Source organism: Sphaerodactylus townsendi, linkage group LG02 (assembly GCF_021028975.2).
Source record: "Sphaerodactylus townsendi isolate TG3544 linkage group LG02, MPM_Stown_v2.3, whole genome shotgun sequence".
NCBI lineage: Eukaryota > Metazoa > Chordata > Lepidosauria > Squamata > Sphaerodactylidae > Sphaerodactylus > Sphaerodactylus townsendi.
In genome coordinates this window covers 124,667,943-124,690,021 of record NC_059426.1, presented here as the reverse complement: position 1 = coordinate 124,690,021, position 22,079 = coordinate 124,667,943, and the positions used below count along the sequence as shown (strand labels likewise).

The following is a 22,079-nucleotide window of genomic DNA, read 5'->3' as shown; positions in this document are numbered from 1 at the left end:
TGGGCTAGTCCTGTTTGAAACTTCCTTGAATGCCATCGTCAGGCATCACTACACATTGATGAAAGAAACTGGGCAGATTAAAAGTTCCACTCATATATGATTGCCCTAAAAAAGCCTTCAAAGCAGCTTTGTTAAACATCTGAGCTCTAGATGTACTTTCTAGCTTTACAAGAGCCTCCATCATCTGGTTAGACCATCTGACTAAGGAACCTGAGGTGGATTCATCTGCTCTTAAGAGGTTCCTATTGAAAATTCAACATACCTTCCAGTTCATCACTGGCGCATCCCAGGATGCAGTTCAGTTCTGCGCTAGGTCCCAAGCAGTGACAGTGCAAGTTTGCAGGAATCTGTGGCTCAAAGCCTGGAAGGTCAACAACATGACCAAGGCTGATTTGTCAGCTGAAAGGTTCTCCAGAAAACTACCCTTCAGGATGCGGTGCAGGAAGAAAAAGGCGATGCTATATTCTTCTTTGTCTTCGTACAAGGATCAAAGGGGCAAAAGATCATGCTCTTTTTTCTCCTTTCAGTCAGGCTACAAATCAAAGGATTACAAGCCATTTGGATTAGGTAGGGCATCTTCTTCATTCAGAGGCAAAACCCAAGGCTGACAGTTCCAATCCAGCTACAAAGAACAAGATAGGAATCCCTTCTCTAAGCCTTCATCTGCCTGAAAACATCATAGAGGGTCGATTAAGTCACTTCCCAGGACATGTGGGCAAAAATGGTAAATAATCAGTGGGCCTTGAGCATCATCAAAAAAGGGTATCAGATTGAGCAGGTTTTGCCACACACAGACACGCACGCGCGCACACACACACACACACACCGTTTCAAAGTGTTCCGATATCAAAGTCACCAGAAAAAAACGCCATTCTGCAGGAAGTGGTACAACACCTTACTGGCTAGTGAACTGGTTCCTGCAGAACAGAGGGATCAAGGGGCTTAATCTCCACTTTTCACAGTCCCCAAGAAGTCGGAAGTGAAGGGCAATCCTGAACCTGAAACAGCTGAATAGCTGAGTGTTGAAGAAAAAGTTTTGTATAGAGTCACTGTGAACCATTCTGCAGGCAATTTGTAAGGAATTCCATAGAAGCAGAAATAAAAGGCTCTTTGGTGTAAAAGACCGTTTATTCAGACATCTTAGAAAGCTCAAGTACACGCAGTGGCAGGAATAAGATCTCCCGCCAGAAACACAGGTTATAACTCTGTTCATCCCATCCCCCCTCCCGGATTCCCATGGGAACGGAGGTCTCATCTCCCTCGCAGAGATAAGGTCTCCGCCGGAGAAGCTGGCCCATCGCCCGGGCTGTGGAATGTAGTCAAGGCCAGGCGGCTGCCCCTCTCATCAACACCATTGAATCCTTTACACAATTCCATTGAGAGAGTTCTTGACCTCCTGAATTGAAAGAAGCCTACCTGCACATCTCAATCCATGTGTCTTCCTGTTATTACCTACAGTTGTCCTTGGGGGCAATAACACTATCAATGCAACATTGTCCTTTGGTTTCTCACTTTCTCTCAGGGAGTTTATAAAAGTCATGGACACCCTGGTGGCACATATTCTGCAACGGGGAATCCGTGTCTATCCTTACCTGTACAACCTCCTCATCAATGTCAGGACACTCAAACATCCATCCAGGTGTTGGAGATTTCTCATGAGCTGTCCAGTTCCATCGAATGTCATCATTCATTTGGGAACTCAGATCAACACCATCAAGGGGGAAATCTTTCTACTCAGGAACAAACAGTTGAAATTAGGAGGGATGGTTTGGGATGTCAGCACGCCAAGGCTGACCTTATGTCTCTGTAAGCATTGTTGGGATTGCTAATTTCAACAATAAGCATTGTTCCATGGGCCAAATTGCATGCGAGGACTCTTCCCTTTCATCGCCAAAAAACATCACCACGAAAAGATTCTGCTTAAAGAAGGTGCTGACTGATGACAGACCACATTGCTTCGGGCACCCTGTATTTTCCTCCAGAACAGATAGTAATTACCATAGACACATTGTTCTGCCCATTGTCAGGACTTTGTAGCTCAGGGCCTGTGATCCCCCAGCAGATAAAACCCAAAACATAAACTGGTTAGAGCTGGGCATTTTAGCTTTTCAGGAAGCATTTTAGGGTCATCATATCCTGGTCCAGACGGATAATGTCACAGCCAAGGCCTGCGTAAGCAGGCAAGGGGGCAGGGCATGTTCCCTGTCCTTACATATAGAGGCAGTAAGACTCTTAGTGTGTGTAGAAAGAAACCTGGCAAGTCTCTACAAAAAACATCTCAGTGGAGTAATGAATATTCAGGCTACCTGGCTAAGCTGGTCAAATATAGACCAGGGCATGTGGGCTCTGAATTCAGCAATTTTCAACATGATTTTCAGGAGGTTCAGCCTTCCAGTGCTGGATCTCTTTGCCTCCCCAAAAATTGCCAGGTTCCCAGGTTTTATGCATGTTACCAGGATTCCCTAGCAGATGGAGTAGATGTGCGCAGACAGGTCTGGCTCTGGGAGTTGGTTTATACCTTTTCCCCATCCCACTGATTGGGAGATTAATCAACAGGATCGAGCAGAAGGGGACATCAGTCATGTTGGTGACCCCTCATTGGCCAGGGAGATTGTGGTGCTCTGATCTGATGTACCTTTCTGTACAAGAAATGTGGGAACTACCCAACCACATGAACTAACTGATGTAAGGTCACATTCTGCACCCGAATCCAACCTGGCTTCACCTAGTGTTGTTAAGGTTGAGTGGTCAGACTTATTAATGTTAGGTCTGCTGGAGGAAGCCGTGCTTGTCATCCTCAAGGCTAGGCAGGATTCTGCCAGCTGAATTTATAAATCCTCATGCCTAACATTTTAAAAGTGGCCATGTTCTGATAAGGTGAATCCTGTTGTCCCTTCATGTAGTGATATTCTGAAGTTTCTGTTTGAGGGTTGGAAAATGGGTCTGCATCTAAATACCCTTAGGAGGCAGGTAGCTGCTTTGGCAGCTATACTGTGGGTGGGGAGGGAGTGGAGGGAGGTTGTAGGCATTTGGCAAGGGATGAATTCATAAGAAAGTTTTTAAAAGGTACTTAATAGATGGCCCTGGGCAGGGTACTGAAGGCTCTGTCAAAATGTCCCTTCAAACCCCTTGCAGTTTTCTCTCAGGTATTGGGTGTAGTTCCAGTTTTACTGTACAAAACTAAGGCTTTTATAATTATCAAAATTCTGTAAGTATGTCAAGTACTGCTGTTTTAAAATGCAAGTAAGTTGTAAGTATAAACCAACTCCCCCAACTTTCCATTTATTCTGGGGGGAAAAACTTCCACTGCTTGAAAATTTCTGGAAATTTTAGATCTCTAGTCGTGGGCGGGATAATTAAAGCATTGCAGGAGAGAACTTGGATTAATTAGTCAAAAGCAGTCTGGTTATGGTAAAAGTGCTTACATGTTTCTTTTTTGACAGATGGTCACAGGATACAGCAACTAGAAAAAGAACTTTTGGAAGATCTGAAGTCTTTTAAGTATAAGCAAGTGATACATCCTAGTCTTCAGGAAGGTAGATATTATGTTAAGCATGTCTGCTTGTCAAGTAGTGGTTACCCCCTTTTGTAATTTTTCCAGCTCTACAGTGTCCTTTGGAAGATAACAGTGATCAGTACTATGCACAGCATTCCCAATGAGGCAGCATCATTTATCTATTCAAGGGCAATATAATATCAGTCATTTTATTTTCAGTTCCTTCCCTAATACTCTAAGGCCCCTTCCGCACACGCAAAATAATGCGTTTTCAAACCACTTTTACAACTGTTTGCAAGTGGATTTTGCTATTCCGCAAAGCTTCAAAGAGCACTAAAAACAGTTTGAAAGTGCATTATTCTGCACTTTACCATTGCAACACACTGAGTTGACACTTTCATTGATCTTGGTATGACCCCTAAGACCTTTTTCCCTTGAAGTCTCAGCAAGTTCAAACTCCATTGGTTAACCATAAAGTTGTGATTTTTTTTTGTTACAGGCTGTATCACCTAACAATTACCAACCGGAACTTAATTTGCCACATTGTCACCCAGTCACTCAATTTGCAGAAATCCTCCTGGAACAGTCATCCTTGGTTTTCACCATCCTGAATAATTTAGTGGCATCTGCAAACTTGGCCATTACACTTATCCCTGGTTTTAGATCATTTGTGAATAAATGAAATAGTTTGCCCCAGTTCTTGTAGGACCCTACTGCTTACTAAAGTAAAACGCTACAGGTTTCCATGTAGTTTTTTTCCTTTTAAGTGTGCATGGTATCGTGAACAACCCTGTTCCACATAAGGATCTGAGTAAAATTGTAACTTTATCTTCCACTTCTCCCTCCCCACACACACACATGCTCCATGCTCCCCCCCCCCCATTTGTTGCAGCTTGGTCCAGATTAAACAATGAGTAGGGGGCATGGAGCACACGGGGGTGGGGGAGGAGAAAATGGTGGGTGAAGTTACAATTTTATTCAGGTCTTTATGTGGAAAAGATCATACTCTTCATTGTGAGAACTTCATTGCTTCCTGTCATTTAAACAATTTTAATCCATAAGATAACCCATTCTTTAATCTATGACTGCTAAGTTTACTCAGGGATCTGGTGAGGTACCTTGTCAAAAGTCTTTTGAAAGTCCAAGTATATAATGTCTACTAGGTCACCATTGTCTACATGCTTGTTTATTTTCTCAAAAATGCCAAAACGTTGGTAAGTTAGGACTTCCCTTGGCAGAAGACATACTGATTTTCCCTCTGTTCCTCTATATGCTTGATTACAGTTTCTACAAATTTGCCTAGGGCTGACTTGCCTGTGATTTCCTGGTTCCTCTCTGGACTCTTTTGTAAAAATCAGTGTAACCTTTGCTCCTCTCCCATTTTCTGAAACAGCAGCTGAATTTAGTGATAGATTACATATTGATAAATTCTCACATATGAGCCCTTAAGAACTGTTGGGTGTGTGCCATCAGGACTTGGAGATTTATTGGTTTTTAATTTCCTTACTTTCCGGAGTGTTAAGTGGGAGAAAACTTTTCTAAGAATAGTATGCAAATCTCAGAATCTGACTTTTTTGGGAAATGCTTTGGGAAGAGACTGTAGCTTCCTCAGGGCTCAGTTTCAGAGGGAAACTAGCTAATGATTTGCATTATTTGGAGGACTTCACATTTACTTCATGAAACTCAATGAGGCTACAGGAAGACTGATCTTTACCCCAAGAATAAAAGCTTGACTGATAAGTGTTCTCTGTACCCAAAGGTGAACATCAGAAATGTTATGTTGTAAATGCATTTAGAAAGAAAATGGGGTAAAGACCACCCTGGTCAAACTACGCAGCACAATACCTCTTCTTAGGCATTTAAAACCATGACCTTCATGATATGAAATCACTGACCACTCTTAAAAATGTAAGGGCAGTTAAATGTTCTTAACTGCGTGGTTAAATATAAGCAAGTAATTTTTATTCTAACCAATGTTCACAAAACATTCAAATATCAAATGTTACTAAGCCACCCTGTATCTTTGTCTTTACAAAGTGCAATCCTGGCCCAGAGGAATGGCTGTTGCTTTTTTGTTTACCTAAAATTATTTTCAAAATTGTATATAATTACTGTACCATTTTCTTTTTATAGTGGGATTAAAGTTGAATTTTGTGGACCCAACAATGAGCATTGATTTGAAATACTTAGGGGTGCAGCTGCCACTAAGTTATTCAAATGACTATGCTTTGTGGAAAACCCTGGGGACCAATTCCTGCTCTTCTGGTAAGTTTATATATTTTTCTGCAGGTGTAATAGTACAGCTTGACTTATAGACTAAATCTCTGAAAAATGTTTGAAACAGTTGGATTTTGGCGAAACAAATTCAATTTTACCAAAGTTTTGGTTTTTTTAAAAAATGAGCTGTATTAATATTAAGCTGAGTGGATCAATTTTGTTGGATATTCTTATGTGTAATGATAGTATAAATGTGTATAACAGTGCAATCCTAAGAACACTTCTTTCAGAGTAAGTTCAGTTGATTGGACTTTAGAACGATTTTGAGTATGTGTTCTTTGGACTGCACTGTAAACATTTGTGGCTCTGAATGGGATCAGGGTATGATTGGGAAGGGGATTTATCTATTTTATGAATGTATGAGCTTAAGCTGATGTTTTCCAAGCAACATTTTCAGAGGACAAGCAACAGTGTTTTTATAGTTCATTAAATTTGCTACATGTACAGTGCCACTTAAATTGAGTACTCTTCTAGTTGCATTTACTTCAGTGGACCTGGAACAATATAACTCTAAGGATTGCACAGTTAATGTTGCACACTTGCATAGTTTCCCTAATTAAGTACATAAGAAAGAGCCTGATGGATCAGACCAGAGCCCATCTAGTTCAGCACTCTGCTACTCGCAGTGGCCCACCAGATGCCTTTGGGAGCTCACATGCAGGATATGAAAGCAATGGCCTTCTGCTGCTACTTCTCCTGAGCACCTGGTCTGCTAAGACATTTGCAGTCTCAGATCAAGGAGGATCAAGATTGGTAGCCATAGATCGACTTCTCCATAAATCTGTCCAAGCCCCTTTTAAAGCTATCCAGGTTAGTGGTCATCGCCCCCTCCTGTGGCAGCATATTCCAAACACCATCACGCGTTGCGTGAAGAAATGTTTCCTTTTATTAGTCCTAATTCTTCCCCCCAACATTTTCATCTGCAATGGAGATGCCCCTGGTTTCTGAGTATTATGAGAAAGAGAGAAGAAAATTCTCTCTCACCAATGCTCTACATTTTCTACCCTAAGTATAATTTTTATAGACTTCAATCAAAACCCCCCTCAGACGTCTCCTCACCAAACTAAAGGAGTCCCAAATGTTGCAGCCTCTCCTCATAAGGAAGGTGCTCCAGTCCCTCAATCATCCTCGTTTCCCTTCTCTGCACTTTTTCTATCTCTTCGATATCCTTTTTGAGATGTGATGACCAGAACTGAACACAGTACCCCAAATTCAGTTGCACCACTGCTTTAAATAAGGGCATGTCAATCTTTGCAGTTTTATTATCAATTCCTTTCCTAATTATCCCCAGCATAGAGTTTGCCTTTTTCACAGCTGTCATGCATTGAGTTGACATTCCCATGGAACTATCAACTAAGACGCCCAAATCCCTTTCTTGGTCTGTGACCATCCTACATAATTTGGCATCATCTTCAAACTTGGCCACCACGCTATCCACCTTTACTTCCAGGTCATTTATAAATAGGTTAAAGAGCACTGGTCCCAAAATGGATCCTTGGGAGACACCACTCCCTACATCTCTCCATTGTGAGAACTTCTCATTTACACCCACCCTTTGCTTCCTGTTTCTCAACTAGAACAGTTCTCAATCTATAGGAGGACTTCCCCTCTTATTTCTTGATTGCTGAGTTTTCTCAATAGTCTCTGGTAAGGAACTTTTGGAAATCCAAGTAAACAATGTCCTGCACCCTCAAAGAACTCTAGTAAGTTTGTAAGGCAGGACTTGCCTCTGCAAAAGCTATGCTGACTCTTCCTCAGCAGGTCTTGTTTTTCTACATGTTTTATAATTTTATCTTTAATTATAGATTTTACTAATTTACCAGGAACAGATGTCAAACTGACTGTCCTGTAATTTCCTGGGTCCCGCCAGATCCTTTCTTAAAGATTGTTGTGACATTGGCCATCTTCCAGACTTCAGGGATGGAGGCTGATTTCAGGAATAAGTTGCTTATTAAAGTGAGAAGATCAGCAATTTCATTCTTGAGCTCCTTAAGAACTCTTGGGTGAATGCAATCTGGGCCAGGCGCATGGGCGGAATACAGCGCCCCAGGGACGCTAAAAACTGCCTCCTTGGGGAGGGGTTCGCACGGCCAGCACTGCTGCATCGCAGTAGCGCCAGCCTCACCACCCCCAAGTGGTGTGAAGACGCTGCTTCTGAACTGTGTCTTCCAACTGCTGCCGTGCGAATAGCAGCAGCTGGAAGGCGCCATCCCCCCCCCCCCATCCCTGAATGCTGTACCTCGTCTCCTGGCTTCTGCCGCGTCGCAGAGGCCAGGGGACATGCCCCCTGGCCTGCAGTTCCAGAGCCGCTGCTCCAGCCTGCAGGGGGGGGGTGGTCCCCTGGCCTCTGCAACGCATCGGAAGCCAGGAGATGAGGTATGGCGTTCAGCGACGGCGCAGCCTGTGTGAAGGCTGTTCCGCCACCTGCAGCCCTACTGAAACTATCTGTGCGAACTGCCCCGGGGGGTGCGTTGGCACTGTTTATGCCGGCGCACCCCTGCACAGCGCCCATGCAGAAAGGTGCAGGAATTTTCCTCGCCTCCTCTTGGGTGAAGACAGATGCAAAGAATTCATTCAGCATCTCTGCAATCTCCCTGTCATCTTTTAGCACCTTTTGTTCCTTGATAAACTAAGTTGTCTTCTCCGCCCCCCTCAGATGCTGGACTTCCCTTTGTTTCTAGAACTGGGAAGACAAATGATTTCACAAAGATCAAAGGATGGAGAGGGAAATTACATAATTCTTCAAAAAATGAAGGTAAGAAACATTCAAGTTGTTCGTTTATTTTTCTTTGGGGGGAGAGAAGAAAGAACTCCACAATAATCTCTCACAGTGCAGTTCTAAGGAGAAATACTCCAGTCCAAGCCCCTTCATTTAAGTGGGCTTGGATGGATTGCACTGTTAATTGCTTATAGAAAATTGAGGAACATTATTGTGGTCTTAGTGTTGGAGTATTCACTGAAAAGTGGGAAGTGGAAACCTTGAGATATGAGTTCTTGACTGTTGGAAATCCCAACTGATACTCCTTGACTGTTGGAAATCCCAACTGATACTCTCTATGTGTATAGAATCATAGAATGGGAAGGGCCATACAAGCCATCTAGTCCAACCTCCTGCTCAATGTAGAAGCAGCTTAGAACATCCCTAACAGGTGTTCATCTAGCTGCAGCTTGAATACTGCCAATCAGAGGGAACTAATTGTACTGCTGAACTACTCTTACTGTAATTTTTTCCCTAATTTCGATCTGGTACCTTTCCACCTGTAATTTTGTTTGTTTGTTTATTCAACTTGTAACCTGCCCATTCCCAACAAGTCAGGCTGATACATTAAAAGTAAAGTAGATATAAAGATAAAATTAAAACAACAAAAAAGGTAGAGTCAATGTAATTGAACTTTATACAGAAGCATTATGGTAGGTCTGTTTTGTTTTCAGTGCCCTTAATAATCTCTAGTACAGACTTTTTTTCTTGTACGTAGAAAAAATTGTGACAAAATATTGTTGTTTGGAGTTGGAATTCTAAGGCCCTTTCTATCTCTTGGGAAGAAGGGCATAGCCAAGTTCAGTACTGTCTGGCTCCATGACCAAAAACTGAGTTCAAAGATCCCCAGCTGGTGAATTTTAGAACCAATCTTGTAGCTCAGCAGAACTGTGAAATATATTCTTGGGCAAAACATGATTCAAGAAAGATGGCAGTTGATCTGGTGTTAATTCTTTTGTGTTAGATTAATTTTGCTTTTGTAGCCATTGCACACTGGGGTGGTTTGCTACTGTATGGAGACAAAAAATGAAGCCTAGGAACAAGCAATATTTTTATAACAGTTGCAACTCTCACTAGTGCAGAGGATATGTGTGTATTTAGAGGATATCACTACTTTCCTGCTCGCCAGTTTTAGTTCCCAAAAAGAAGTATAATCCCAAACCAGGAGATCATGTAGTTATTAAATATAGGATCACCTTAAATTCAGTGTCCCTAACTGAAACATCTAGGTATGTTTTAGTTCCCAAAATTAGAAGTTTGTGTGCCATTTATTAAATGCTCATTCTGTAGTGACCAGAGCATGGAATAAGATGCAGAATCTCATCTGATATCACTATGTGGGGCATGTAAAGGGTAACATTTGCAGAGACCTGTCATCTTTAATACAGATATAAAAGTTTACAGTTCCAAAATGTCATTCTCTGTCTTTGCAGTTTTATTCTCAAAGAAAGAACTTGTAAGTATATATCAGACAATGATGTGATCTTGTAGTTCAGGCATTTGACACATATGCTGAATTATCATTTAATGTATTAATTTGGTTAACTAGGATCATTATACCACTAATAAGTTAGATTTTATGATTCTGTTGTTCTAACTGGAACGCTTTTTGCTGATGAATGGCATCTTCCACTACTGGAAGCCTCCTTCATTAGCAAAAAAGAATTGTACGGTCTAGTTTATTTTGTAACGCATGATATTGAATCAATTAAATCCAGTTCAAATGAGTTTAGCCAGTTTTTGCAAAAAGGAACAAGGCTCAAGTAGTACTGCATAATATGGAGGTTTAGAATCAAGAACCTACGGGTTTTCAATGAATAACTGTAATTTAGTTCATTTTAACATTATTGATTCCTTGAATGAATCTGCCCTTTGTCACACGCTTTACAGGTCAATCTAATTGTTACAGCTAATGGTTATTACATTGTCCCAATATTTTGTCTTGTGAACTGGAGAGCCAGTATTGTGTAGTGGTTAAGGTGTTGGACTAGGATCTGGGACATCCAGGTTCAAATCCCTATTCTGCCATGGAAACTTTCTGGGTGACCTTGGGCTAGTGACACACTCTTAGCCTCACCCTGGCAAGTTTTTGGATGGGCGATCTCCAAGGAATACCAGGGAAGTGACATAAAGGCATGCAATAGCAAACCACCTCTGAATATCTCTTGTTTTGAAAATCCTATGAGGTCACCATAAGTTAGCTGTGATTTGACAACAAGAACAAAACACTTTGTCTGGTGCACTGAGCCACCAGCTGCAACATACTGTCCAAATGTTTCTGTTAATATGGGCTTATTTTTAATCTTTTTGAAATGCTCAGAATTAGCCATATATAAGTTTTTTATGCCAAAGAAGAGATCTGATCTTGGACTCACTTTCTGCCATCTTTCATGATTGCCTTCTCAGAATGTGTTCAGTCAATATCTTTCCTCAACTCTGTGATAATGGGAAAATGTTTGGTACTTCAGTGGCTATTGTGTAACAGTTCCTAATGCTTTTACAGTTAGAATGCGTATTTCCAATTCTTAAAAAAAATATAATGAATTTACTAAGCAGTTTCTCATAGTGATGTGGGCAGTATTCTTTATCTGAAGTTGTTTTATGTGATTATTCAGGTAGCATTTTAGAAGGTTCCCTGAAGAACCGATCTGCCTTCTGCAGTGATAAGCTTGATGAATACTTGGAAAATGAAGGGAAGCTGATGGAAACGAATGTGGGATTCTCTCCTAACACATCCAGTGGTCCTGTGGTTTACCAGCTTCCAACTAAAAGCACCAGCTATGTACGAACACTGGATAGTGTTCTAAAGAAGCAGTCCACCATTACTCCACCTGGCCCTGATACTTTCAAGCCTCTTTCTGTGCCTTCTGTCTCTAGAAAGAAGAGAAAGAAAATTAAGAGTAAAAAACAAGCATTCTCTAGAGGCAAAGGAAAGCCTGCAGAGCCTTTAACTGTTGTAACAAAGCAGAAACACAACTTATCAGTCTCAGAAGAGAAAGTCAGTAAATCTCAGCCAAATAGTCACACAGCTGAGGTGGATGCTCTCATAGAGCTGAGCACAGATGAAACAGGGCAAGGAAAACAAATTCCTGTGCGGCAGGCACAGGCACAGAATCAGAATAGTCGCCCACCAAGTTTATCTAAGACACAATTGAAGTTGATGGACTTGGAGGAATGTGCATTGTGGGATGGGAAGCCACGAACCTATATTACTGAAGAACGAGCAGACTTGTCTCTCACAACTCTCCTCACAGCTCAGGTAAGTTGCTGTTTGCTTTTGTTTTACTTTTTTGGACTTCAGAAATATGGCAAAATGAATTTGTAGTAAGGTTAATTGTCTTAATTTATATCTGAAACGTCTTGTTCTGTGCTGTAGACTTTCAGTTGAGACAAGGAATTAAGAGACATGCCAGTAATTCTAGACAGTCTCTCCATTTTATGTGATATCAGCGTAAATCACCAGAGGGGAGACTTCATTTTATTTCTGTGAGCTGTTTCCTTACTTTCTCAAGAACTGGGAATTACCAATCAGAAAAAAAGTGGGCTGGTTTAAGAGACGGTCAGAAAAATAGCAGCCAGTCCAAAAATCACAGTGTTTTAGAGTAGGTATGTGCAGTGCTTGAGTGGAATGGTCTTCCACTAGGCTCTATTGCAAACCCCCACAGCATTTTCTACTTGCCCTAAGGACTAAAATATACATCTATGTGTATACTTTCTCTGAAAGAGGCAATTAGCAGCAATGATGCAGGGGGAAAGAGTCAGTAGCACAGTTCTTCCCATCCAGAGGGTGTACAGAGCATGTGCACACATGGTAGAAGACAAGAGAAGTAGATGGAAAGGGATGCTGTCACTTTATCTTCACAAAGCAGCGATTGCTTGGAGAGGGACTGGCCACTCTTAAGTGACCTGTCTACCATTGAACTATATCATGTAGTGGAGTCACTGTGACCAGTAAAATGGAAATTGCAATATACAATGATAGCTGGCACATATCATAGATTTGGAAACCAAATTTGGAAAAAAAATCTCCCCTCTCTCTTACATGACCTGATCTGTAGATTCAGATGGGGCCCTTGATACATGGTTTAGAGAAAGTGGTTAGAACTTTCTACTCTTGAGTTGATGGGTAGTATGCTCAGAACATATATATTTACTTATAGAATTTATTGTCACAAGATGTTGTGATGCATCTAGCTTAGATGATTTCACAAGGCATTCATGGAGGATAGGTCCATCAGTGGCTATTAGGCACAATGGCTAAATGGAAACTTACCATAGTTTTTTTGAAGTAGCGTTATAGCTGGCAAAAGCTGGAGAAAGTTTAGGCCTTTGCGCTTGATTGTAGGCCTCACAGGGCTCTCTGTTTGACCACTGTGAGAAACAGCGCTATATAGACTATTCATCTTATCCAGCAAAGGCTGGTTTCTGTTCTTAAAACAGCTACTGTTCCAACCCAGCAACAGAAGATTTGAGCATATGTATCACTTGTTGGATCAGGAATCATAGGTAGCTCAAATACTGATAGTTTCAAATTCTGATAGCATTGCATTACTTTTGAATACATAGCCACATTTTTGTGCAACTTATGTTAATATTTTTATTTGCATGTGACTAAAAGAGGATCATGGGCTAAATATGGAGGGAACCTCCCTCAAAATTACATACAGCCTTTAAAAAAATAACTAAATACTGTGTGCAGTACTTACATTTTCTTGACTATAATTGCTATAATTGTGTTAATTAAAATAAAAACATGAAAGTGTTGTCTAAAATCACAAACACTATTCCAGTCGAAATTTGGACTTCTTTTCTTTGAATAGGGGACCCACCTTCCCAGCCCATGCTGTTTCAAAAACTCCCATAATTTCATTGTGGCTTGCCTTATATTTTGGAAAAACTTATGTTCAAGAAAGGAGTCCAAAACTCACCTGGTCATGTGAACATAATTGCATGAGATTTAATATCCTGGCCTCTGACATTATTTAATTTTTTTAAGTCTTTGATATATTTTCTCCTGTGCACAGCAAACAGCTTATTTTTAGCTATCAAGTTTGTTAGCGTATTCACTGTGGACACATACATAATTTGTTTCAGAATCTCTTAAAGAAGCTAGTTCCAATCTCATCTCTGAAAGCAAACTAAAAATAGTTTATCTCATGATCCTGTATTATAGTTATTTCTTTTCACTTGTGTGTATACAGGTATTTTTCTGATTGTTTGCAAATAAGGTCTATATACTTTCAGGCATCGCTCAAAAACAAACCTATCCGCAAAATCATCAAGAAGCGAGCGCCACCATGCAACAATGATTTTTGCCGGCTTGGGTGTATCTGTTCCAGTCTAGCTCTTGAGAAACACCAGTCTACACACTGCCGGAAGCCAGATTGCATGTTTGGATGCATATGTTTAAAGAGAAGAGTGGTCCTAGTGAAAGGAGGTTCCAAGCATAAGAAGATCCCAGAGAAGTCTGTGCCTGGAAAGCATTGGTTGTATTGTGGAAAAGAACAAGAGCAGTGGGAGGAGGAGTCAGACAAAGAAGAGCAAGAAAAACTGAAAGATAAGAAGAGAAAAAAGAAGATGGAATATAGTAAGTATTGGTCACCAGTTTCAAAGTTACTTCCTTTCTGTAGTGGGATTTCTCCTGGAAAATATCTGACCCTCCCCATGTTCCCTTCTGAGCTCAGGAAAATTGATTCTCAGGGTCTTGAGACCGCTTGGACTAATAGCCATAGAGCCTGGGAGGCTGCATTGAAGAATAGGATAAAACTGCCCATTCCTGCCTCTTCTACAGGTACTAACCTTGCTTACTGAAGAAGCAGGAGGGTGATTTTATATCTTTCCTGTTCGTAATGTAACCTCCAGACCCATGAATTTATTAGTCATCTTTCTCAGGGTTAGAAGGGGGCTGCTGGTAAGACGGGGATGTGGAAAGTATCTCTGATTGTCAGCGTCTTCTGACAAATTGCAGGATCCATATCAGTAATTATCAGTAATTATGACCATAAAATAAAATCAATAAAATATCAGCATAATATGAAATACAATTCAGCTGAAGTTAGTTGTGACTAAACCTCTTTATTTATTTATTTTATTTATTTATTGTTTAATCTTATACACCGCCCTATCCCCGCACAACAAAATCAAATCATAATACAGCTAAACACAAACAAGATTAAACAATTAAACGTCCATACAAATAAATTACCAATCCCCTTTTAAAAACAGCAGTTAAAATCAAATTCAAATGTCAGATTTCAAAAATGCAAAGGCACCCCGCAAGCCCACTGTTAAAACCCTCCCCAAAGGGAAGACTGCTAGCTCCGTCAATAAGGTGTAAAATATAGGCAGAGACGAGAACAGAAAGGGGGGGGGGGGCACCATTCAACGGCTGGTTACTCCAAAGGCCCGGTGGAACAACTCAGTCTTACAGGCCCTGCGGAATTCACCAAGGTCCCGCAGGGCCCGGACAGCTGGCGGAAGAGTGTTCCACCTGGGCAAGACCAAGACGTGAATGCAGCCCTGAGGAATATCCAATGAAGGCCAGCCACGTATCATCCAGAAAGGAGCGGGGACCACCAGCAAATTTGCCTCTGCTAAACGCAGAGGCCGAGTAGGGACGTGTGGGGTAATGCGGTCCCTGGAGGTTACATTTAAAACAAATGAAACGAACTAGTGGCAACTAAAGTTCCATTATTTGTAATGAGACTTAAGCTGCAGTTCTGTGCATAATAACTGTGAATTAGCACTATTTAACATATTAGAACCTGCCTCTAAATAAACTAACTGTCCTAGTTATAGTAACTGACTTCAGCTAGACTGGATTCATAAAACATAATTTAGAAATACACTCAAAGTACTATCTTTTTCTAACTATATCAAACAACATTTTTCTGATTGGTTGCCTAACAGGAAATGGCCACATAAAATATACTGCAGATAATGTATAATTATTTAACAGCCATTTAAGATAGTGGTTTGAGCACTTAACTGCTGTTAGGAATACCTGAATTCAGCTCTGCTTTCTGCCATCATAATTCTAGGATAACCTGGGACCAGTCACATACATACATGGGCCTTTATTGGCATCACAAATATAATCCGTTGTAATAATTAAATGGAAACACCATTGATTAAAATTAAAAAGTAAAATAAAACAGAATAGAAAAGAAAATTATAAAAATACATCTATATTTTATAATACCTAAAACTAACACTTATTCCTAACAGTGTGAAGGTTTATAGCTCCCTGTAGGAAACTTATCTAACCCTTTCACACAAATCTGTGGAAGGACTATATAATAAAAAGATCAAAGCTGCAATAGAAGAGTTGGCTATCAATGGAGGAATAGGGATTAAGAACTCGGCCCAAATTTCAGGATAGAATGAGTAGAAGAATAAAATATGTTTAAAAAGAATCACCCACAAGATGTCCTCCTAGCCTGCCAGGAGAAGGCCCCTTCATGGTAAGTACCAATGGACCATTTCGGGGAGATAAAACACCCTGCAGGTCAGGCTGATTCCTTAATCCTCAAGCACTGGCATACAGTACCTCAGTCTTGTTTGGATTGAGCTTCAGTCCATCTGACCCATTACCTTCTCCAAGTACCTATCCATCCAGGGCTTATTGAAAGCTAATGCTTATGTTTCTGTAGTATGTATTACCACAGAGGTCATTCATGGGAAAATAGATTCCTAACAAACTCTTGTATTTGTCTTTTAGCAGTCTGTGACACAGAGCCAGAAGCACCTCTTAGGAACTTTCCGTTGTGGGTAAAAGTTGATGGAGAGCTTGATCCGGAACCAGTTTACATCCCAACACCATCAACTGTTGAGCCAGCAAAATTGGCGATACCACCTAGTATAGATGTCTTACCAACTGAGAAGCCTGTGCCCAGCGGAACTAAGCCTGCACCTAGTGCAGTCAAGACACGAGTGTATACACCCAGACCTAATCCAGTGGTAAGCAAACAAATTATTTTTTAAGGTTAATCCAAGAGTTCTGTATCTCTTGTATGCAAAACACCCTGAATACAAGTTATTGGAGATAAAAAGAAAGCTCCATAGAGGCATTTGCTTTGTAACTTTAAGACTGTTGTGGTAGGCACATATCTTTTGGGAAGCATTTCCATGTGAAGAGATCCTGGCGGCAATGTAGAAATCTATCAAAATGAGAAATTTTAGGACATGACAGAAGAAAAAGAGCAGATATAATTGAAATAGCTTGTTCCTGTATGAGGAGTGGACTGTGACAAGTAAGTGCTGAACATCAAGAAGAACTATGACAAAGACTGAACAGTGTTTTTAGAGTGATTAAAGCATCTAGTATTATTTAGATAGTTCATGGGAGAAGAGGGAAGGTTTAAGGTAGGAATAGAAAAGTGCAGTAATCACAGAAGTGAATGTAATATAGTGGTTGCACTGTTCAGCTAGAGCTGGATAAGCTCTCATTCCTGAAGGCACAGTGAAGGACAGGAAAACGGTTCACACTGCCCTGAGCCCCTCAAGGGCAGGAAGCATAAGTAATGAGTTACTAGTTGGTTGAAGGTTGAATTTTTTCAGCATCTTAAAAATACTCAAAGTAAGCTTGAGCAGGGTTCAGTAAGAGTAACAAATAAGTTTTATTTACGTAACATTATTTTAATTTGCCTTTCCCACTTGGACTCAAGCTGGATTACGTAGTCAGTATAATTGATAGGATAGAACATTCAATAAAAATACAATAGGATTAGAGTTGTAGAACTAATCAGAAATTTAAAACTGGAACTGGAACAAAGCATAAGTATTAACATAACCATTAAACTGTACATATATTATATAGTAGAATCCTAATTTCAGCAAACTGAACACAGTAGACCACACTCCCTAATAATTGATCCAAGTAACTTAGTACATCATTTAGTACATTGCAACTGTATTGTCTGCATATGAAAGCCCTCTTGAATTATTCAGATTAGCATAGTTTGTGTAAAGCCAGGAGAGTAGGAGCCTTCCTGACCTCAGACAGGCCATTCCACAAGGTGTGTTTCGGGCGGTCACAGTGGAGACGCCACGTGTATGGGCAGTTGTTGATTTTGCCCAGTTGCATGTTGGCACCTGGAAAAGGCCTTGCTCAGATGAGCAAAGCTGTCATGGCAGTGCATAGGAGGAGAGATGATACCTCAGACATGAGGGTCCAAGGCCATGAAGGACTTTGTTTGTGATGACTGATACCTTAAATTGAGCCTGGTAACGTATGTGCAGCCAGTGGAGTAACTCCAACTCGGGAAATAATATGCATACTTCATCTAGCTCCTGATAATAGCTGAGTTGTGGTGTTTGGCACCAGTTGGATTTTCCAAATCGATTTTGAAGGGAGATTAATTTATTACAGTACATTAAATGTATTACAGCAGTCTAGCCTTGATGCTACTGTGGTGTGAATCCAGATGGTAAGATCAGTCATGTCAAGGGGAAAGGGTCAACTTTTGTGCTAGGCTGAGTTGGAGGAAAGTCTTTTTTTGCAACTGCATTAACTTGCTTCTCTAGCATTAATCTTGGGTTCAGTATAACCCCAAGGCTCTTAGCTGGTGAACAAGGATCAGCTGAACTCCATCAAAAGTGCAGAGCACAGTGTCTTTCAAGATCTCTGGTTTACTGGTCTTTGTTACTTCTGTCGGTCCAGGGTTTAGTTTCAATTTGTTTACTTCACAAATCTGCAGCAGCCAGGCAGTGATTTAGGAACTCCACATTGTGGAGGCTTCACTAAAGAATTGGATAAGGATGTATAGAGCTGGGTATCATCTGCATGTTGATGACAGCCAACCCCAAAGCTAAGAATTATTTGTCCTAAGGACTTCACAAAGGAATTGAAAAGGAAGTGACTTCCAGCTGTGTCTTGATTGAAAGTTAACTCTAGATTCATGCATATAATTAACAAACCATTTGTTCAGTTATTTTTTGTTTTACTAATATTGTAATACATTCTGTTTTCTTTTAGATTTCAAATCCTGCTATTGTTTCTCTGTTTGAATAGGTTTTCAAAAGGTATTCCATAAAAGGTTTCCAGTTTTCTAAAAAGTTGTCCACATTATTGTCCCCTAATAGCGACGTCAGTTTTGCCATTTCTGAATATTTTATGACTTTCAAAATCCTGTCCTCTTTTGTTGGTATTTTATTGTCTCTCCATTTTTGTGCATATAGAGTCCTTGCTGCAGTAATTGTATACATAAATAGTGATCTGTATTGATTTGAAATATCATTTCCCATGATTCCCAGTAAAAAAGCCTAAGTTATTTTTTCATAATTGTTGCCTTCAAGATTTTTTGTATTTCTTTAAATATCACATCCCCAAAGAATTTAGGCTCTTTACACATCCACCCCATATGAAAGAAAGACCTCTTTAGTTGTTGGCATTTCCAGCATCTATTAGACATACCTTTATATATCTTAGACAATTTTTTGGCATCAAATACCACCTATACATCATTTTATAATTTTCCATTAGGAAAGATTGTTCTAATTATCCCCTTATGGAAGACATTTGGAATCTTTTGTAATCTAAAGCATGCCAGGTAACAATATGATGATGTGGGTTTTCTGGCTGTGTGGCCGTGGTCTGGTGGATCTTGTTCCTAACGTTTTGCCTGCATCTGTGGCTGGCATCTTCAGAGGTGTATCACAGAGGGAAGTCTGGACAGTGTGTACATTCCATTCCATTTTAAAAACAAATGCAGTATCATATAGGAATACAAACAGGAAACAAGCCACAACCTTCACTCATGGGCTTCCAAAGGCACCAGTTGTAGCTTACATGTGATATTCAATGAAGGCAGTTCTGCATAGAGTTGTGTTAAGATAATTTCAGTCTCAGGGTTATGATAGCATGGATTAGCATGGCTACATTAGTTAAGTCCCAAAAAAGGAAAGACTGTGCTGTGTGAAGTTGGTTAAAAGCACTTTTGCTGTGTGTTTACCTTCTTTTTCAGTAGAAAGTACTGTAGAACTCCCAAGTTCTTAATGAATGTGTCAGTCATTCTATCCAAGGTGAAGAGCATAACTCCCTCCAGAATCTTAGCCTCCAGGCGCTGTCTTAACAAAGAGGAGGCTTCTTCTGGGTGCTTTTTCCATGTGGTGTTAAGATGGTTATTACCAGCATATTACTAGCATAACTAATCAGTTGTCTTATACAGATGTTTATCAGCAAACACCTGCAGAGTACTGCATCAGAGCATTCATGCTGCAGAAGTTGCCTCATTAATAACCATTTTCTGCTTACAGTCAGAAAAAAAAGGACAAACTGTTACAACCCTGATAATTGAAATTTGCCTGCTTCTATACTGAGAATCTTGGTGAGCATTGTTGAAGGGTGTGCTGATGAGTACTTTATAGAACCATACAGAGGATACTGAGGGAGGGGTGTTACATCTTCATATTCTATAAGGAAGGGTTAAACACACATAATTAGTTTCACAGTTTGGGGTGCTATCGGGAACTGCATTGCTGCAGCCCATCCTGGAAAATATCTTACCACAGTTACCCATGTTTCAGTGATGTCTAGGCTATATTACTGTAATAATTCAGGCCATTCAGAAGTATGAAAAAATACTATTATGAAACCTATTACTGTAGTTAATTTTATGTGCTAATTTGAAAAAGGAAGAACTTCAACTTCTTTATTGGTGTTTGGAATATGCTGCCACAGGAGATGGTGATGGCCACTAACCTGGATAGCTTTAAAAAGGGCCTGGACAGATTTATGGAGGAGAAGTCAATCTATGGCTACCAATCTTGATCCTCTTTGATCTGAGGTTGCGAATTTGTTAGCAGACCAGGTGCTTGGGAGCAGCAAGAGCAGAAGGCCATTGCTTTCACATCCTGCATGTGAGCTCCCAAAGGCATCTGGTGGGCTACTGCGAGTAGCAGAGTGCTGGACTAGATGGACTCTGCTCTGATCCAGCAGGCTCTTTCTTATGTTCTTATGTTTATAGTGCAGTGGCCAGGTCCTCAATGGAACTTGTTACAATTACCCCTTCTCAAAGATCTTTGTTGATGTTTATTCAAAGTGATGGCTGGAGTGATGTAAGACTCAGACTACCAGAGGGACCACCTTCTCCCATGTGAGCAGGTTGATATCATCCTCAGCAGAGGTATTTACCAGATACAGGTCTTTCCCTTTGTACCCTATTATTGAAACCTTCTCTTAAGAATATAATCTGCTGTCTCTTGGGAGCTGAACAAAGTTTGTCTCACTAACTAGCTTTTGTTCATTTTAGTTACTAGTATTACTTCTAGGCTTATTGCTGCTTTTTAAAGTAGTTTTATAAGTTTTGCTTTAAAGTATTGTCAGCCACCTAGAAAACCCCATTGGAGGAAGAAGGCCAGCACTTAATTAAAACAACGAGTTGCTCATTAATACAACAATGACATTTTCTCACAGGTGTTTGGTTAATTTGAAGTTCCTTTATCTTCTATATAGATTCGAGAGGAGGATAAGGACCCTGTGTACTTATATTTTGAAAGTATGATGACCTGTGCCCGTGTTCGAATATATGAACCCAAGATACAGGAGAAAAAGCAACAGTGCCTTCAGAATTCTGAAAAACACATTGAAAAGGTGAGACTGTATTCTCTGTAAGAATAACTTGAGTTGTAGAGTATTGACACTGCACAGTTGATAAACTGCCTAGCGTTTAAATAACCTGTGGCACCCTCTGCTACTGGGGACCTGTCTTCCATGGACCCTGAGATGGGTTGCTCCAGGATTTGGTCCCCTGTGTCAGACTCAGAAGTGAGGGAGGTTGCTTCTCTCTCTTGGCATTGTGGGCTCTGCCAGTCACCAGCTTCTCATTGACCTTCCTGCCCTGTAATGTATTTCTTCCCTGTTAGTCTTGGCCCCGCCACTCACCAGTCAGAGCCTTTGGGTCTGGGATGAGCCGGCCCTTCCTCAGCCGCAGTGGCTGCATGGGCTGTCTTTCTTTCCTTGACTCCTTCCAACCTTTATAGTCCCTTATATCTCCGCCCCTCTCCCTCCATCCAATGCCAAGGCTGGCATGGACCTACTGCCTCCCTTCTGTCAGGTGAGTGGGCTGCTGTGGGAACCTGGAGGAGGGGTGTGAATGGATGACCCTGGGGAGGGGTGCTGGGGGTGGTCCCTGCTTCCTTCTGGCATTCCCCTTGTTTTTAGGAGTGTGGGGGTATGGAGGCCCAGCTCTGGGCAGCCCAGGGCTTTTCTGGCATCCTTGGAGGCCACCAGGGCAAGGCACTGTGGTTGTGTGTGGCTTGGAGTCCTCCTGGCTGCCTCCAAGGCCACCAAGCAAGGTGCTGCAACCAGGTACCTCAGGGATCTCCAGCCACCCTGGGAGCCAACTGGGGGTGTTGCATGGCTCCTCGGGTTGTCCTGGATTGGGGGGCGGGGGGTCACCTATTGCAGGAGACAACTGTTGAATTACTCTTACAATGTGAAATTTCATGCAAGTGTTATTTTTCACTCTCAGTTACTTGAATGCTGGAGTTAAGTCTAAAAGTTAGTTACCTTTTTATATTTCTTGCTTTCCTTCTTTTCTCTTCCCC

At 41.0% G+C, this 22,079-nt stretch overlaps 1 protein-coding gene across 5 annotated transcripts in view; it reads left to right on the top strand.

Annotated features, from left to right (window-relative positions):
* The window catches only part of MGA (MAX dimerization protein MGA), a 97,978-nt gene that overhangs the window by 17,140 nt on the left and 58,759 nt on the right, over nucleotides 1–22,079 (top strand). For 4 of the 5 annotated variants that reach the window (XM_048484348.1, XM_048484344.1, XM_048484350.1 and 1 more), the window contains exons 5-11: nucleotides 3,444–3,536; nucleotides 5,630–5,761; nucleotides 8,430–8,528; nucleotides 11,147–11,790; nucleotides 13,776–14,118; nucleotides 16,252–16,490; nucleotides 20,986–21,123. In XM_048484348.1, the coding sequence (XP_048340305.1) occupies nucleotides 3,444–3,536; nucleotides 5,630–5,761; nucleotides 8,430–8,528; nucleotides 11,147–11,790; nucleotides 13,776–14,118; nucleotides 16,252–16,490; nucleotides 20,986–21,123 (1,688 nt within the window). The remainder of the gene's footprint in view (nucleotides 1–3,443; nucleotides 3,537–5,629; nucleotides 5,762–8,429; nucleotides 8,529–11,146; nucleotides 11,791–13,775; nucleotides 14,119–16,251; nucleotides 16,491–20,985; nucleotides 21,124–22,079) is intronic. The other variant, XM_048484347.1, reaches the window with a different exon arrangement.